At 41.9% G+C, this 19,549-nt stretch overlaps 1 protein-coding gene across 1 annotated transcript in view; it reads left to right on the top strand.

The window, feature by feature from the left end:
• The window catches only part of RMC1 (regulator of MON1-CCZ1), a 1,444,591-nt gene that overhangs the window by 1,141,807 nt on the left and 283,235 nt on the right, over positions 1 to 19,549 (top strand). Inside the window, exons 17-18 of the mRNA XM_044065362.1 lie at positions 13,356 to 13,460; positions 13,573 to 13,641. Coding sequence (XP_043921297.1) covers positions 13,356 to 13,460; positions 13,573 to 13,641 — 174 coding nt within the window. The remainder of the gene's footprint in view (positions 1 to 13,355; positions 13,461 to 13,572; positions 13,642 to 19,549) is intronic.

Genomic DNA, 19,549 nt, shown 5'->3' with positions numbered 1-19,549 from the left:
GAAAAAGAATATTGAATGTTATAAGGTCTTTTTTCTAGTAAACAGTCCTGCATCTGGTTCTCATGCCACTAGCAGATGATTTGATAAAGAGAAATGGCTTGGAAAAAAAAATGTTCTGAAAGCATTCAAGTGTTTTCCCAGCTGGGAGAGCTATAAAGATAAGGCAAAACCAGACAGCACTTAATAGAATCATAGGCTCTACCATGCATCTTAGCATGGATAATCTTTCTTTCTGTTTAGCTCGAGTCTGTTTGTCAGTTTGGAACTTTTGTTCCTATTAAGGGGGTAAAACTTCAATATTTGACGATGTGCGTAGTTTTGTGTGTTAAGTTAATAGGTTTTAGGGGAGTATTGCGTGTGTGTGTATATTTTATTTGAGGCTTTTCAATAAAACAAAAAAGTTCTGTAAGATGTGACATAGGCTGAAATGGAGATGACAAGAAACAATTGTATAAAAGATTAACCTCCCAAATAGTGCATGCATGTAACACAAGGAAGAAAGGTAAGGATGGTTAATCAGCGGAATACCTGGGGCAAAGTAAGTGAGGAGTAAAACTTTCGGCTTTTCATGGTTAGGGGTCGCCACAGTGGATCACCGGTCCGCTATTGATTGGCAGTGGATTTTGATGGTGTCCAGTCCAGCCCAGCTCCCAACCTTCACAGAAGACACACACACACACACACACACACTCATGCACCTACCTGCATGTCTTTAAAGTTCACTCGACTGCAGGGAGAGGAAGAGATGAGTACTTATTTTAATTTCAAGAGGAGCTCCAGTAGTAATAGAAGAGGAAATATCAGCTTTCAGCAAGGAATATTACTTGTAGGTGGGGACTGGAATTTTATTTGCAACACTGAAGATGTGTCTGGGAGCCCCCAGAAAGGGAAATATAACCAAGAAGAATAGATTTTTTAAAATTTTTATGAAAATATTTGACAAGGAAGACATGAATTCAGTACTAGGAATTCAGAGTAAATATATATTATTCCCCAAGTTACAAAAACTGTGTTAGGCTAGACAGAATTTACATTTCACAGGAATATGTGCATTTATTTGAAGGTCTTGATGTACATCCAATAATTTCAGATCATGCACCAATAATTAAAATAAAAACACAGGGTAGTGAAATAAAAATGAGACACTGGTGGTTTCCCACCTATATGTTGAAAAGAGAGGAATTTAAGGAATGGGTAGTGGAAATTTTTAAGAGATATTAGAGAAGATAGAAACTTCTTCTGAAAACAGCTAAGGGGTGGGATTAAATTAAAGTGGAGTTTAAAACTGGGGTAGAAATAAAAGAAAGGGAGATATGGTTAAGAAGTAACAAGTATTATTTAGAGGGATTGACAAATATTAAAGTATTGCAAAATAGGGGGAATCTCACAGAACAAGAAGAGGAGCAACTACAAAATGCTAAACGGAAAATAAGGGATTACTGCAATAATATGCATATGTTTAGAACGATTGCTGTTAAGCAACTGTTTTTTGATGATAACTTTTGAACACAAAAACTTTTAGGCAGAATGACTCAGGCAACATAAAGTAGAAAGGGCTGCCACCAAGCTAGGGAGCCTGTAACAAGGAAGATAACAAGGGATCCTGTAGAAGTATTAGAAATATTTCAGAAATTCTATTAGAGTCTGTATAAAGCAGAGAAATATGGAAATTAAGAAAAGGTACAAATGAAAATGTTTATGGAAGAATTAAATATGCCTAGGTTAGAGGCAGTGGAGGCTTAATTACTAACAGTTAGAATACAAGGAGATGAGATAAAAATGGTGATGTATAGCCAATCTACAGGAAAGTCCACAGGAATAGATGGTATTCCTATGGAAGTTTGTAACCTAGGAGGGAAAAAAATGATAAAGATGTGGAAGGTTCTGTTTAACAGCATATCTGAAGGTGTCGATCTTCATTTTGTCATCAGTGTGTGGGTTCAGTTCTGAACCTTCTGAACCAACTTGGCCACTTCTATAGCTCGTGGATTTCAAAACCTCTCAAGCACATCCCTTACCCATAATGCTTAGGATAGATTGCCTCAGATCTCATTTGCCGCTTTCGGCATCAGACGTGGTTTTCCGTTACTCTGTCGAGCCTTACCAGTTAAGTGAAGTAATTTCCATGATTTCCATTTTTTCTCGCTTCTAAGTCTTGTTCTAGCCCTTTCTTTGTCCATCGCACCTTCTAATTACCTTTCAGACATTTTTTAGGTAAAATTTTTCACATTCTCCATTTTCTCTTCCTTTCCATTTACCATTAGGTAGCTCTTACCATTGTTGGTATCCCTTACCCTCTCCTCTTACCACTAGGTAAATCTCGCTACCATTGCTGATAGTTCTTTCCGTAAAAAAAAAGCCCCTTTCTCTTTTGTTCTTCTCTACCTGTTGTTTTTTCTTCTTTGTATGATATTTTACTTTTCAAAGAGTGTGTGTGTGTGTGTGTGTGTGTGTGTGTGTGTGTGTGTGTGTGTGTGTGCATTGTCACTGCACACTTCTCATTGAAATGGTAGATAAAGAGAAGGCTCCAGCTGGTTTTAAGAAATGTACAAAATACAGCCCTAAAATTCCTTTTTCACACCAGAATTCATTATCTGTATACTGCTTGGGTTACCTTACATTTGCAAGAGGACTGCTGTATCTGCCATGCTTTCAGTTACTGAGCATTGGTAGAGAGAAAGAACAAGATCATCCTGAAAGGCCTGCTTCTCTCCTCCTTTGGGGAGGCCATATCTGGATCTCCATTTCAGGAGAAGACTAAACAAAAATCCAGACATACTTCTGCCTGTTCTTCCTCCTCCTCCTATAGGTCTTCAGAAGTGAAGAAATGCTCTGCCTCAGTTCAGAGCACTTCCTCGGTGCCGAGTTCAAAAAAGACATTGAGGTCCTCGACTCCATTGGAGCCAGCTTCTAAATCTTTTACCTGAAGCATGCTTCGGAATCTATGTCTGCTTCTTGGGTTCCAACACCTTCATTGGCACCGAAACAATTGGATTCTTCCTGTACACCTCTACCTAGGGTGCAGTATTCTCCTTCAATAGACCCCTTTGCTGACAGGCCACCATCTCCCTTCTTGAACAGACTAAAGCCCCCTTGGTGGTGTCCATCTGTTCTTCCAGGAGTCTTACCGAACACAAAGTGGGGAGGTTGGTGATGGAAATACTTTGGGCACAAGTGGTGTCAGGCATTCTGTCAGTTCCTATCCCTTCATGACAAACACCGACACCTTCTACTTCCCCTCCATACCTCCTCCTCTAACCTCGATAGGCACTTTAGAGTCCTTGGTTCCATGTTTTCCAGTACAGACAATGTCAGCTCTGAACATATCCTTTTCTTCAGATCGGATGGCTGCCCTGAGCCATTCGGTTGTATTGGATCTGGAGTCCTCCCAGAGCTGTAGCTTCACTGTTGGTTCCAAGGTGTTGGGATTGATCCTTTTTTATCGGAGCCATCTCAGAATCTCGGAGGATTAGCGCATGGGTGGGTTCGGATCTGGTTTCGATCTTGAGGGAGACCACATCAGTGTAGGGAGGGGCTTTGGCACCGAGGTCTGCCCTTTCGATTCTGGAGTCTCCCACTTGTCCTTTGATGGGTCAGGCTTCGGGGCCATGAGGAGGGCATTGGCTACTTCTAGGACCAAGTTGGATCCTTCCTCCTTGGAGCCTTTGTCCTGGACTCCTTTGGTCCCAGGGCATCAACCAGTCCCCCCCACAGGGTCAGTGAGTACTGCAGCCTCAGGTTATCCAGCAGGGTACCCCCTCTTTTTCCAAAACCTCCTCAAACGTTCTCCCTGAGGAGGTCTCATGGAAGAAATTGTGTAAGAGGAAACACTTAGATTCTCCAGAAGAGTCCATTAGGAAGACACAAATTTCAATGAGGGTGAAGGGTCCTCCAAGCATGTCTCCTTTGGAGACATCCTGGAAATCCTTAATCAGAGAGGTGATTGGAAGTCCTTCAATCTTTCAACCAAGTAATTTGTGTACCTGCATGCTTTTGGTACCTGCCCATCTACTTCCTGGGTGTCTCCACCCACCGACGACCTCACTGAGTTGATCTCTTGGCAGGTGTGGAAGGCTTCTGATGCAACTGAACTAATCCCCAGAAGACCAGACAGAATTATCACAGCCCCAGAGGATAAGCCCTTCTGGACAAAGGGAGGTCCTGTAGTTGCCATGGTGGTAGCAACGGCCACTCAAAAGGAATTAGTAGATGAGAGTTCCTCTATCCATCCTCCCAACGAGTCACGGACGATGGATGGATTTGGGAAGCGAGTTTATGATTCATTGACCTTTGCCCTATGGTCTTTAAATTACCTTGCACACTTTACTAGATTACAGAGAGATCTGATTAAGGAGCTGTCAGATACTTTCTCAGGAGCTATTTCTGAGGAGGTACTTGAATGAGTCACCTCTCAGTTGGCTACCCTGACTTCCATTTCTAATTCTTCTATGAGGCTGATTTCACACATAGCCAAAGGAACTACTAGAGCAGTAGGTTCAGATATTTCCATAAGGAGGCACACCTGGCTGCACTTGTGTGATTTTGCAGAGCCCTTCAAGTCTCCGTTTGTCAGTGCACCTTTTGACAGCTCATCTGTTTTGGCCCAACTGTTAGAGACACTTTGACTAGGTGAGAGAAGGATGTGAAAACCCTTTCTCCTGTAGGAGTACATTTTTCCATTCCTCAGAGGTCTTTCTGTAGAAACCAATGAGGAACAGGCAAATGTGGTTCAGAAAATCCCAAGGGTCTTCCCAGAGTACACGTGGTGATGGTTCCCTCAGGGCGGGGGCAGGGAACAGTAATGGAAGACACCAGCCTGTTGGCAGAAGTGGACCGCAGAATCAGGATTTCCTGGATTCCTTCTTCGGGAAACCCTTCCAGCGCTCCTTAAAGGAGGCCCAATTGTCCACCTGTGGAGGCAATCTGGGATCACGTATCCATGCACCTAAGAGCTGGGCAAGAAATCACCTCTGGCACTTGGGTGTAGAAAATCATACAATCTCCTTTTCACTTCCTCCTCCCTATTCATAGAAATCCCCTGATGTTCCATCCAGTCAGAGGTAACAAGCAGCTATTTGAATACAAAAGCTGCTAGAAAAAGAGTCATCCAAGAAGTCCCAACAGACCAGCTAGAATCCAGTTTTTACTCAAGATTCTTTTTAGTGCCAAAAAAGATGGGACCGGAGACCAATTTTGTATCTCAGCAACTAAACAAATCTGTTTCAGAAAACAAATTCTGGATGGTCACGGTTCAGTCCATTCTTCCATTTTCAGGAAGGGATGACTGGATGTGCTGTATCAGCATGCGTACTACCATATGAAGATGGACAGACATTCTAGAAGATTCCTTCACTTTTGGCTGGGAGCCAGTCATTACCAATTCAGAGTTCTGCCCTTTGGTCTCACCACATCCCCCAGGGTGTTCACCAAATGCACGGCAGTAGTAGTAGCAGCTTACTTAAGACTGCAAGGATTCCGGGTGTTTCTGTACCTAGATGACTGTCTCATTTCCACCACTACCAGGCAGCTACTGACAACAGCAAAACAAAAAGTCTTACAGTTATGTGACCATTTAGGCATCACGATCAACTCTGAAAAATCCTCACTGGAACCGACACAAAACCTAACATTTATAGGCACTTTGTTGGACACAGCAACCTCCATTGCTTCACTTCTTCCATCTCGACTGGAAACTATCTAGACTCAAGCCTAGACACTATTACAAAAAAAACAAAGTTCTGGCACAGCTAGTACTTCAAGCATTAGGATCAGTGGCAGCTGCTATAACCCATGTTCCCTTAGCCAGGTTCCACATGAGAATTTTACAGTGTTTGCTTGCAGCACAATGGTCCATCCTTCAGCATCCCTTGTCAATGCCAGTCCTAATCACCAACACATGCAAAAGCAATCTCCTGTGCTAGGTTCATTCGAAACGAGTCTTACAAGGGTGCCCAGTCATTCCCCCTCAACCCAAGGCCACAGTGACCACAGACCCTTCCCAGCTACAGGGGAGGGGCATTGCCAGGGTAAGACAGTCCAAGGCACTTGGTCCCCAACAGAGGTCAGTCTGCACATAAATGTTGTAGAGATGAGAGCAGTGCTACTAGTGTTGCAAGAATTCCAGGACTTTCTACCTCTAGGGACGATTGCTATTCAGACAGACATGTCAGTGGTCTGTACATCAGCAAACAAGGGAGAACCAGATCTTACCCTTTATGCAGAGAAGCCGTCAGAGTACGGCAGTGGGCGATGTTATCCAACTGCTTTCTGATTGCAATGCATATCCTGGGGAAGTCAAATGTTCTAGCAGACAAATTGAGCAGGTGCATTCTTATACTTCACGAGTGGTCCCTTAATCCAGAAGTTTTGGAAAGGATGTTTCGCACATGGGGCCAGTCTTGCTGTAACCTTTTTTCCTCCCCTCTGAACAACAAATGCAGCAGCTACTTGCCCCCACCCCGGGGGGGATTACAGAGGGACGCTCTTCTTCACAGTTGGCTACCCGGTCTCTTTTATGCCTTTCTACTGACTCAACTAATTCCCAAATTCCTACAGAAAGTAGCCAAGTTGAAGAGCAAAGTCCTTCTCATTGCCCCTTTTGGCCTCAGCAAATTTGGTTCCCCTTCCTTTGGTCTCATGTAATACAACAACCTTGGATTCTGGATCCAACTCCAGACCTCCTGTCTCACACCTGACAGGCATCAGTCACCCAGACATTACAAAACTCAAGCTGACAGCTTGGTTTCTCCAGTTCCATTTCTGGCCAGACATGATATGCTCTCTTCCCCTCTGCGACGCATCCTTTTGTCATTTCGCAAACCATCTACATGTAAACTTTACACAAGTAAGAGGAAATTATTTGTTCGTTGGGCCTCTCTACATCATTTTGATCTTTTTTCTTCACCAATACACAAAATTCATTTTCTAGCTTCCATTTTCAATGAAGGGATTTCCACTTCTACTGGTAATGTCCAACTAGCAGCCATTTCTAATTTCCACAGTGGTTTCCATGGCTCATCAGTGGCCTCACATAGGCTTTGTAAAGCCTTTTTGAAAGGTGCTGTCCTCCTTAAACCCCCTTACAAGGATCCTATTCCTCCTTGGGACCTTACTCTGATTCTGCAAATTCTGACACAGTCCCCATTTGAACCAGCCTGTAGGTGTGATCTAAAGTTTCTATGCTGGGAAACTATCTTTGTGGTAGCCATCACTTTGGCTAGACAGATTTCGGAAATTCAAGCACTTTCGTCTAGATAACCATATTTGATTTTTCATAAGGATAGAGTTTCTGTCAGGACCAACCCATCCTTTCTGCCTAAGGTAGTTTCAGAAACCAACCTTTAATCAGTGCATCAACCTTCTAGTATTTTTTTCAAATTACTGTAACAATGGTGAGTAGTCATTACATCTGTAAGATGTTCACAGATAACTAAGATTATCTTGACAGGACCAGATCAAAAAATCTGAACAGCTGTTTATTTCCTTTTCACATAATAAATTAGGACAGACTGTGAGCAAAGTAACCTTAGCCAAGTGGATTTTGGACTGCATTTCCTTTGTTTATAAGAAGATGGGTATTTCATTGCTGATGCCCCGAAAAGCACATTCAACTAGAGTGGTAGCTACTTCTGCTGTCTTCAGTTTAGAACATCCATAGACTACATCTGTGCAGCTGTAACTTTGGTGTCACCCCATACCTTTGTTACTTATTACAAGTTAGCTCTGGTCTCTAGGGACAGAGCATCACTGGGTTCAGTGGTGCTCAAGAATATCCTTCCTTGAATCCACTCAGTATTGTACATAGCTGGGGGCTCTGTCCCACATGTTGATGACAAAATGAAGATTAACAACTTCAGGTAAAGAACATATGTCTTTCACTAATGTTCCATTTGAGTTGTCCATCTTCATTTGTCATCAACTCCCCTCCCTCCTTCCCCCTGCCAGATTTCCTGGAAGAATGGGCATTCCCCTGAGATGTCACCCTTTGGAATTTACTGCTACTCTGGATATGGTCTCCTTTCTTGTATTTTTACTTCTTTCTTTCACTTATTAGCAAACTCAGTCTGAGGTAATCTACCCTAAACATTATGGGTAAGGGATGTGCTCGAGAGTTTTTGGAATCCACGAGCTGTAGAAGCGGCCAAGTCAGTTCTGAAGGTTCGGAACTGAACTCACACATTGATGACAAATGAAGATGGACAACTCAAATGGAACGTTATGGTAAGACCTAACTTCATTTTTAAGAGGAGAAGTACCAACATTCTGGAAGAAAGAGGGTAGAGATCCATCATATCCAGCTTCATACAGGCCCATTTCAATACTATATCATGATTATAAAGTTTTTGTGTATAATGGCTAAAAGAATAGCAAAAGTGATGCAAAAATTGATAGATATGGATCAGTGTATCACTGGACGGGACAGTGGTGCAGCGGTAGCATTGTCAGCTCACAGCAAGGGTTCTCCAGTTCGATTATTGGCTGGCGTGCCTTCTGTGTGGAGTCTGCATGTCCTCCCTGCATTCGTGTGGGTTTCCTCCAGGTGCTTCGGTTTTCTCCCACGTTCAAAGACATGTGTCTGGATCGTTTCTCCCTGGTCCTCCGCTAAAAATTTGCTTCGTTCCAAGTCGGATTTTCCTGGTTAACAAATGTTGAATAAATAAAATAAATAAATACATGTACTTTTGTGGATGGGAGACAAACATTTGACAACATAAACAGAACAATGATGATCCAGAGGGAAGCAGGATGTAAGAAAATGCCATTGTTGCTGGTGGGTCTTGATGCAGAGAAAGCATTTGACAGAGAAAGCTGGGATTTTATGAGTAGAGCAATGGAAGCATTTGCATTCCCTGAAAAAAATATAAGGTTGATTAGGAGGATATGTGAAGGACCTGAGATGAACATTTAAAGTTGGTGGGGTCCTCTCCAATAATCTCTGCTTGATCAGAGGAACCAGGCAGGGGTGTCCTCTCTCCATTTTGTTATTTGTATTATATTTAGAACCAGTGGCAAAGAAAATAAGGCACTCAGAAATTCAAGGATATGATTGGTATAGTAGTCAAGAAAAGCTGTCTCTATTTTTAGTTGACATTATGTTGTACCTGACAAAACCAGAAAGGGGACATTACAGTGCTCTGGAACATATTGAGACAGTTTCAAACTTTTCAGGATACCAAATTAATGAAGCTAAAATAAAAGCAATAGTGGTAAATTATATAACCACATATGAATTGGTTCAGCAATATCTATGTTTATTGGGATATGATAAAATGAAGTATTTAAGAGTATGGATTAAAAATAATACTGGTGTGGCAGCTAATGATATGTGGTAAGAGACTAAACAAAAGATAATACAAAAACAAAAACTGAGAAAATGGAAGCTCTTATAATGGATATCGATAGTAAGATACACACAGTTAACATGCTTTAGTCCCTTTAGACTTGCACACTGGTCAGGCATATTTTTATCGACCAGAGGAGAAGTTGTGGATAGCAATAAATAAAGAGCCAATGAATTTTATCTGGGAGGGGAAAACGTCGAGAGTCAAGTGGGATACGCTTATTCTTCCAGTAGAACAGGGTGGATTGGGATTACCCGAGTTGAAAGGGTATTTCAGAGCAACACAGTTAAGCCTCCTATACATAGCACAAGCAGAAAACTATATTTCACAGTTGAAAGAGATGTTGATGAAGCAGGGGGAAGCTCAAGTAACAGGGAGAAACTGGGATTTTGGATGTAGACCTATAAGGAGAACAACAATAATCATACAGCATATTATATTCATAAAGTAGCAGGAAGGTCTTCTAAAAGTTAAGCCCATACTGGAATGGAGAAAGGAGATTCTGCCAATATGGATGACTGCAGTTAGGGATACAGATAATAGGCAAGAGGGGGCAGGCATATATTGGAGAAAGCTGGCAAAGGAACCAAGGTACTGGGAGCAAATAACTAGAGAGGGAAAGGTAATAGAATGGGAAGATGCCAAGAGCTTATTTGGACTGCAGGTTAGAGATTGCCTTCCATATCAAGGATTAATCTGAGTGTAAAGCAAAAAGAAAGAAACAGAGGGGGGACCTAAATGAAAGACCAGCACTGGTAGAGTTTTTATTAGAATCTAGAACAGAAGTTGCCGTTAAGAAAAAAATAATTAGTAAAGCATATAAAATATTGCATGATAACTATAAGAATCAATCAGAAGAGGTTAGGAAGGATTGGGAAGAGAGATTAGATAAGCAATTCACAAAGAAACAATGGGGGGATATATGTACGTCTCCCAAATATGTAACAAAATCCAGAAGATTTAGGATCTTTGCTTGGAAGTGTTAACATAGTATTTTTATACTCCAAGCAGGCTTCAAAGAATTTTTCCTCAGGTAGACAGCAAATGTTGGAGGTATGATGGGGAAGAAATAGTTAACTGGGAACATATTTTCTGAGTGTGTAATGAGTTGGCTGACCAAAGATTCCCAGCAGACTGCTGTGTCAGAGATGCTGCGTGAGCAAATTGGAGTAACTAGGGAAATGATTTTTTGAGCTATGATGCAGAATTGGAATTGCCTAGATATAGTAAGGCCTTGCTGAGTCTAATTATGATGGCTGCCAGAAAAGCAATTACTTTAAAATGGAAATCAAAGTCTAAAACAACTTTACTAGTAGTGAAAATAGTAACAGAGATAAAACAATTGGAATTGCGATCTTTAGAAAAGGGTAGAAGCAAATTACATAGGAAAAAAATGGAAAAATTGGGATCAGTACATGCAGAGGAGGAACGAGGTTTAAAAGAAGGCAGGATTTGAATGAGCTATGTAATGATCGGCTAACAATGACTGGATATGTTAAAAGTGATGTATAATATTTTAAGCTACAGTTGTGTCAGCAGGGTTTTGTATATATAATGTTTGCAAATGAGATTGTGTCTCTATGGTTTATTTTCAGTTATATAAATGTAACATGATCTATGTCATACATGATAATGTAATAAAGATGTTTCTTGTTTAAAAAAAGTAATTTATATGAACAGTTTTACTAACCTTAAAGCCATTATTGGCTTATTCTGGGATGTACCATAATTGTGTTTATCTGTTGAACAGATATCACTGTCACAAGCCCACCCCCTTACAGTGGCACAAGTCAAGGGTGGCAGTGAACACGCCAGCAGTGCTTTACCGTAGTAGCCCGTGCCCATGCTGTGGGCGTTACAAAACACCAGATTAGCTGGAGTAATGGAGTGGAAGAGCACCTTTGTGGATGCTAAATCACTTTCTTACCATCAAGAGAACTAAACAGGGATCAGAGACTGGTAATGGGTGAGCCTGTACTGTAGTACATAGCTTATGCAGCCCACTGACACTGAAAATTGTCTACCACTGCTGTACACAAAACAGAGCTATGTACTAGTCTTTGTACTGATATTGTAATGTAATTCTGTATTATCTTGTTGTCATAGTTTTGGTATTCTAACAAGATTATAGCTGAAATGAGCAAATAAGTCCAGTCTACCTAAATAAAATGCTTTTGCTTCCTGTCATTAAGTTATTTATTGCAGACAAGCTATCACAGATTTATGTCATGAAAAAGGTGGGTCTGACCTTTCTGTTCAGAAAAGTTGTGGAGAAGCAACATTTGGATGCAGTGTGTAAATTATGCCTCTTACTTTTCTGAATATCCTTTGAAGTAGATAACTAGAGTAAAAATGTTCTTAGAGTTGGTGGTCCTATTTGTATATGAACAAGAGTAGCATTTACTAAAGTGTTTGTTCTGTGGTTTTATCATGTTTCATTTCTTTAGCAACAGAGGCTGATGGCAGCTAATTATTTGTATAACAGAGGGATTAATAAATGTTCATTGTGTGCAGGTAGTATTGTATTTGCTGCTTATAAAGTCTTTTTTGTACATGATGTATATTTTATACAATGTTGTCTTCCACATGGATGCAAGTGTGTGTATGCGTGTGTGTGTGTGTGTGTGTGTGTGTGTGTATGCGTGTGTGTGTGTGCGTGTGTGTGTGTGTGTGTGTGTGTGTGTGTGTGTGTGTGTGTGTGTGTGTGTGTGTGTGTGTGTGTGTGTGTGTGTGTGTGTGTGTGTGTGTAGAAGCAACATTTATGCAGCATATCTCAGGAAGCCACACTTTTTTTCTAATCGGATCATACTTCGTCTGAAAATACTGACACTTTTTCCTGTGAGAAAGGTTGGAACTTTTATCTTGGGTTAAAATTTCTTTTGGGATGTGATTGGTTGACTCACTTTGCATGTTAGGTAATAGAAAATTCTACCCAGCTACAATAAAGAAAATTTAGTTTCATGTAGTGTCTTGGTTTTTGATTAGGTAAGAGAACACCTTTGCTTTGAAACCAACTTGCTCAAAGTCAAACAACATGCTATTGCGTTATCCATATGCTTTCTCAGATTTCTAAATGGTGCTTAGGTTTAGATTATAGCAATAACCCACGCCTGGGTGTGGGTAATGCTGGATTTACCCATGGCTGGTGTGGTTTGGTCACAAGGGCGAAGCCCAAGTGGCCAAACAAAGCCAACCGTGAGTAAATCCAGCATTACCCACACCCAGAAGTGGGTTATTACTGTTATACATTGACATTATTTAAGAAAAAAAAAGAATTACTTTTCTTAAATAGTGACATTGTATAATGCCTCCTTGCTGCCCTTCCGCAGCTGTCTGGGTATTCTGCAGCAGTTCTGATGTACTGCGCGTGCGTATATTTACACAGTACATCAGAGCTGTGGGCAAAAGCAACGGAGAAAGCAAGATCTCCGTTGTTTTTTACAGCCTGTCTCGCTATGTTAAATGAGTTTAACATAGTGAGACAGCTTTAAAAAAAAGCAACGGAGAATCTCTGTTGCTTTTTTTAAAGCTGTCTCGCTAGGTTAAACCCATTTAACATAGCGAGACAGTTTTGAAAAAAGCAACGGAGAAAGCAAGATCTCTGTTGCTTTTTAAAGTGTCTCACTATGTTAAATGGGTTTAACATAGTGAGACAACTTAAAAAAAAGCAACAGAGATGCTCCGTTGCTTTTTTTAAAAGCTGTCCCGCTATGTTAAACTCGTTTAACATGGCGAGACAGGTTGTAACAAGCAATGGAGATCTTGCGTTCTCCGTTGCTGTAAAAAAAGAGTTATACTAATGGAAAAGTCCGGCGACGGACCTTTTTCCATTATTATAACTCTGATTTACAACGTGCATGCTGACCAATCAGCATGCACATTTTGGAATATTAATGGGGGGGGGAGGGTCGTTGTATAATGTTCATTATTTGATTAATGCAATTTAATCAGTTTTTAATTAGTTCTAGATGCATTTGGTACTTTAAGCTAATCATGTTCTCTGTTCTGTTTTAGCACTACCTGTATGAGTTGGTCATCAAAACTCTTGTCCAACATGACCTCTTTTATATGTTGCACCAGTTTCTGCAGTATCATGTTCTTAGTGACTCCAAACAACTGGTAAGGGAAGGTGATGTGTGTGTGTGTGGGTGGGGGGGTTACAGATGATTTACTAAATTACTAATTTTTAAGTAGTGCTATAAATGCTACCTGTTTTTCTTTTTAATTTTAGGCCTGTCTCCTATTGTCCCTAGAGAGCATCTATCCTCCTGCGCATCAGCTAGCTTTGGACATGCTAAAGGTAGGATGCGTTTCTTTCCTGAGGATCTTTTATGTCACTGTTGTCTTGCATGTCAAGTTTCTTCTACATATAGTTTATATTGATGTCCCAGTTACATTTACTGTACATTGACTTTCTTCATTTTATTTAGGTTAAATAAGACATTTATAGAAAACTGCTCTGCAGGTATAATAAACATTAAGAAAGCATGTCCTGAATAGTAGGGGAAACATTACTCTGTTGCTCTTGGTTTATAAATATTTCTTTGACTTGCCCAGGTTTCATTGCTGAGTTTATCTAATAAGCTGCATTTCCTCTGTCTTTGAAAAGGCTAATGTCAGGAATTACTCCACCTCTGGCATCTGGGCCCATATTCAGAATTCTTTAGAAATCTTCATTCTATGCGACGTTGAAAACCTCATACCAGCGAACACTGATATAAAATGAGTGTTGACTCATATGAATCTTCAATTATTTCCCTGCAGTGCGCTGTGCTTATGCCTTTTATTAACTACTAATTTAAAAGTAATATATAAAAATATCTTTTGTTTGCTTGGGGCAGGCTGTAAGGGGAGGTCTTGAAACCAGAGTACTGTTCTCCCAGCAGTGAGCAGCATGTGGCTCTTAACCTCTTCTTTTTGAGGTTTGCGCAGGAATTTATTTTCCATTCATACTTCACCGCAAAATAAACCAGCATTGGACAAAATTATGCCTTCTTCCCAATCCCATCTGACAGCAGAATAGTCCTGTGCATCATCTGGTTGAAGAAGGCGATGTCACACTGTCCTGATAAAAATATGAACAACCATATGCTGATAAATACAAAGAATTTAAGACTCAAGACAAAGACAAGTCTAAATCTAAAGACTTCAAACCATTCTATAAAAATGTTTCTGAAGTTTGGATCTTTGCTAGTGCTGTTATCACATCAGTAGCAACTCAGTCAGATATTCACTGCATATGTATTGACTTAACTTTAGCTTTACTTTTGTTAGTGCCACTGTCACCTCCCTGCTAATGCAAGTCTCTCCTGCCATTGTTTTGACTACATCCCTGGCTTCTTTATCAGTCTTACTGTTTTGCTCTTTACCTGCACCTCTCATGACTCCAGTGCTGCCAGGTAGCATTTTTAGACATGTTCAAATCTTTCAGATGCTGACATAGTTGCTGTCAATGACTGCAAGTTGTGTGGCTTTGCCCCCTCCTCATTTCTTACTGCTCACACCAGGTTATTCTCCATTTGGTCTCAATGAGTTTTATTTTCCAACTTTAATTTGTTCATTGCCAACCTTATCCTGGGGTATTCCTTGAACATAATCTGCGTCATTTATCACCTACTAGCTGAAGCAGTGCTGGAGTTGTGTCTTCCTTGTCAGCAATTGGTGTGCTATATTCAGCCTTTGAGGACCCTTCTCTCACAATGTCTAAGTCCTACTTTCAAGGAAGAAGAAGAGGCAGCAGTTATTATCCCCTTCTTAGACATTATTCTTATTCATTTCTAGGGAAAGAAAGAATAGACACATATCTGCCACAGACATACTTCTCAACCATCCAGATTTTTGCAGGATGTCTATTTTTTTCATATTTTGATCTATCCCTTGTAAAATGTATGGCTTGCTGGCAAATCAGTGAGTATTGCTGTCACTAAACAATGGCAGACAATTGAGTTTCAGACTTCATATCTTTCATAAAATATCCAAAGTCAACACCTGTTATTCTATCAACTTTCTAAGTTTAGAATAGCTTATTTAAAATCTGCCCCTGATTCTCAGCTTTTCAAACCAAAAGCTAAAAAGGTCACATGGGCAAACCACTCAGTAAAAACCAAGCTGAGCTAGAGTATTCACTGTGTAACACCTTAAACTACCTGTAATAAAGGCCCATGGGATATATGGGCCATTTCTATATATCACATGGACCTTTACTACAGGTAATTCTTGGCCTTTGCCCCCCCCCCAATTATTTTTGACTTTGTCCTGAATTTTTGATCTTAGAGGTTGAGAGGTATGGAGGTCACCACCTTCTTCAGTTTCTTAGTCTCTTATCAGGGTCAGCTTTTCCCTTCAAGGTATTTTTTGTCAGTCTATGAACTGGAGTCTGAGGGTAAGGATAATCATGAGTCCTAGTGTCTGTATTCAGACATCAGAAAGTTATCCCTTATTTATGGAAATTCTCCATTTGGTTCTTTTGGCTGATAATTTATTTAAAAATAAAACATGGTTATACAAACTTCAAATATGGTAGCAGTCTCCTGAAGAAGTTCTACACTGTCTGGGTTTTTTAGAGCATTATAGATGCCCTCTGGAAATTTCTAGATGCTTCTCTTCTCCTTTGGTGGCATTTGTGCAGCCCCCCCCCATTTCATTTTATGAAGGATTCAGTGGGAGACTGTTTTGTTTTAAGGCAATGCAAAGCCATTAGTCCTGACCCCACAGTTTCTTAACCCTAACCACTTGAATAGAATCTCCCAAAGAAACTTCATTAAATTGATTTGACATATCCTGTGTATGCAGTCAAAATAGTAATCTGATGTTGTTAATCTTCTTTCCATTCATCACTGATGGGTTCGGTTCCAAGCCCTCAGAACCGAGTCGGCCTTTTTACCAAGCTTGCACCAGCCAAAAAACTCTCGAGCTAAGTTTCTACCCAGAATCCCATTCTCCCTGTTACCCCAGATCTCATTTGCCGCATAGCTGTAAAGCCATGTTTCAGCCGAGCTCTCAGCTAAGTGGAACTTTGATATTTGTGTGAAAAACTACTGATATCTTCATTTTTTATTGAGCGAATAGAATTTCTAGTGTGTTTTCTTCTGTCAGACCTTGTTTTTTTACCTCTCTACTCTACCCATTGTTACCGTTGGTAAACTTTCAAGTACCATTGTTGGTACGGCTTTTCCTCCCTTACCCTTGTGCTATTCCTTCAGTACCATAGCTGGTATTTTTCTTTCCTGTCTAGCCTGTTAGCTTTGTTTTCTCTCCTACATATCACTGTACTGGTACAATTGTGACTTCTTTGAATGGTGTTTGACTTATTTATTCTAACTGGTTATACTGTTGACCTGTGGTGTCTCTCTATCAAGATGTGAGATAAGAAAGGTACTTCAGGTTTTAAACATTGTGCTTCATGTAATTGCAAGTTAACTAATAGTGATTGATTGTGTATACTGTTTGGGAGTGCCCCACCATTCGGTGCAGCCTCCTTGTGACATTTGTCAGAGTTTCAGTCAATGCACTCTTAATAAGCACAAAAATAAACTGATACTGAAAGAGTTACTTAAGTCTCCCTTTTCAGAGACCATTTCTGCAATGGAGGTCTCAACCCCTCCTACTAAAGACAAAAAGAGGTCCCACTCTGTTCCCTCCTCACCATCGGGTGATCAGGGTAAGCCTGTGAAGTCAAATATCCCAAAGTTGTCTTCGGAGCATAAATCTGCTGCTACAGCTCCATCTTCCTCGGCTTCGAGTATGTCAAAACCTTTGATACTGGCGCTAGTTGCGGCACCGGTCATGCCTCTGGCACTGATTATAGACCTCACTACACCTATTTCGACTTCGGCACCTGTGGCCACTTAGGCTCAGGGCACACCTTTGATTCCTTCATCAGTTAAGATTTTGGAACCGACCATTTTGGCTCTGAGTTCCACTTCGGCACCGAGCGTTGTACCGACTACACTGGATTTGATCCCTTTACTCCCGGTCTTGAAACTAGAGACTTTGATGCCGGCAGACATTGCACCACAGTCCTGATAGTCCCCTTCCATAGATCCGTTTTTGGCCCAAGTGTATAGTCTGTTCATTGAACGTTCTGACTCTCCATCCAGAGTATCCACTAGATGCACCAGGAGCTTGTCGGAACACAACGTGGTGCATCTTGTGGACCAGCTGTTGTTAGCCAGGGGGATACCCACACTTTCTAAGACCCATCCACCTGCAAGACTTGGGTTGGTTTCTCCACAGAATCCATCTTACACTCTTCCTTCGACCATCTTGGTTCCAAAGCCTTCTGCTCTGATATCCTTCTTGGTACCCATCACCTCAGCGCCTACAGTGCACCTCACTCCGGCTCCAAGTTTGTCCCTTTGTTCTTCGGTTCCTGCAGAACTGGTCCTTCCTCAGTCTGGGGATTGGGGGATGGGCGCTTCGGCCCAGGGCCGTCTTTCTCCTCTGTTCCATTCTCAGAGCTGATAGCCATGTCCTCATCGATCCTGCTTGAGGCTCCATCCATGGGGGGTGGGTTCATCCAAGCGGGATGTGACCCTGGTCCCAAGGTTGTCTTTCTTGGTTCCGGGCTCCCAGCCCTCTTCGGGTGGACCTGCCTTCCATGCGATGGAGAAGGCTTTCACTTCTGGAAGCACTCCTTTGATGTCGGAACACCAGTTTTTGCCCCTGAGTTACAACTGCCACAGACCACCTCCCGGGACACCAGGCAGAGAAGCTGCAGGACACCCCTGTTCAGGGTACCCGCTCTTCTGAGTCCTCCTCAAAGACCACCACTGAGAAGCTCCCTCGAAAGAGGAGATGCAAGAGCATATGGACTCACGCAAAGAGTCCTTAACGGAAGACACGAATTACAGTGATGGTAAAGTGTCCCCTCGGTCACCTCCTGATGATGTCTCCTTCGGACGCATCCTGGAAATGCTAAAGCAAAGAGGTGACTGGAAGCCTTCCAGCCATTTGTCTGAGGAGTCCGTGTTCCTGCAGGGTTTCTGCACCCGGCCTTCTACCTCTTGGGTGACCCTGCCTGCCGACAAGCTCATCCAGCTCATCATGCAGCTCACTTGGATGAACCCTGATTCCATTGAGGTGCTCCCTCGGGGACTAGACAGAATTATTTCCCCTCCCGAGGAGAACCCGCATTGGTCCAAAGAGTTAACAGTCGATGCTATGGTGGTGGCGACGGCCACGAAAAAGGACTTGGCTGAGGAAAGTCCCACTCTCCACCCACCCAACAGGGAGTCCCAGGCAGTGGACAGACTTGGGAAGCGAGTTTTTGCATCAGGGACCTTTGCTATACGGTCCCTGAACTATTTGGCACATTTTATAAGGCTCCAGAGGGACTTGATCTCCGAACTCTCTGGGATGCTCGCAGGACAGTTGTCTGACAAGGTCAGGGACAAAGTGGCCTTGCAGCTCGCAATCCTGTAATAGATATCCAACTCGTCCATGAGGTTGCTTTAACATGCGACCAAAGGGGCAGCTAGAGCAGCATGTTCTGGCATTGTCATGAGGCGTCATGCCTGGATGCGCATTTGTGACCTTGCGGACCCCTTCAAGTCTTCCTTTTTGAATGCTCCTATCGAAACATCATCCTTTTTTGGCTCCAAAGTGAAGGACGAGCTAGCCAGGTGCGAGCAAGATGGAAAGACCCTGTCTGCCATAGGCCTACGGTTTTCCAATCCTCAATGTACCTTCTCCAGGAATCAGAGGAGTGGGAAAATGTGGCACAAAAAATCTCAGGGTTCTTTCCGTGCCGCACATGGTAATGATACCCCCAGGGGCAGAGGGGGTAACAATTCTGGAAGACACCCCTATAGAGGCAGAGGGGTTCCTCGTAATCAAGGCTCCAGGGATTCCTTCTGTGGACATTCTTACCAGCGCACCTGAGGAGCAGCCCGATTGCTTACTTCTAGAAGCAGTTAGGGGTCATTTATCTCTCCACCAAGCTGCCTGGCAATCTATTACCATGGATTGTTGGGTGCAGAGTATAATCACCAGAAGTGACACCTTTCCCCTTTCTTGTCAACCAAATCTTCCAAGAAAGCTTCCCGACGTTCCACCCAGTCAAAGGGAAGAAGCAGCTTCAGAGATAATTAAGCTGTCTCAAAAAAGAGTCATCCAACCAGTCCCACCAGACCAACACGGATCCGGATTTTACTCAAGATTCTTTTTGGTGCCAAAAAAAAAAAACCGGGACTGAAGACCCATTTTGG

This window comes from Protopterus annectens, chromosome 3.part0 (assembly GCF_019279795.1).
Source record: "Protopterus annectens isolate FY-2018-M chromosome 3.part0, PAN1.0, whole genome shotgun sequence".
Classification (NCBI taxonomy): Eukaryota; Metazoa; Chordata; order Ceratodontiformes; family Protopteridae; genus Protopterus; species Protopterus annectens.
Note: the sequence above shows the minus strand (reverse complement) of the source record. Positions and strands in the feature narration are given on the sequence as shown.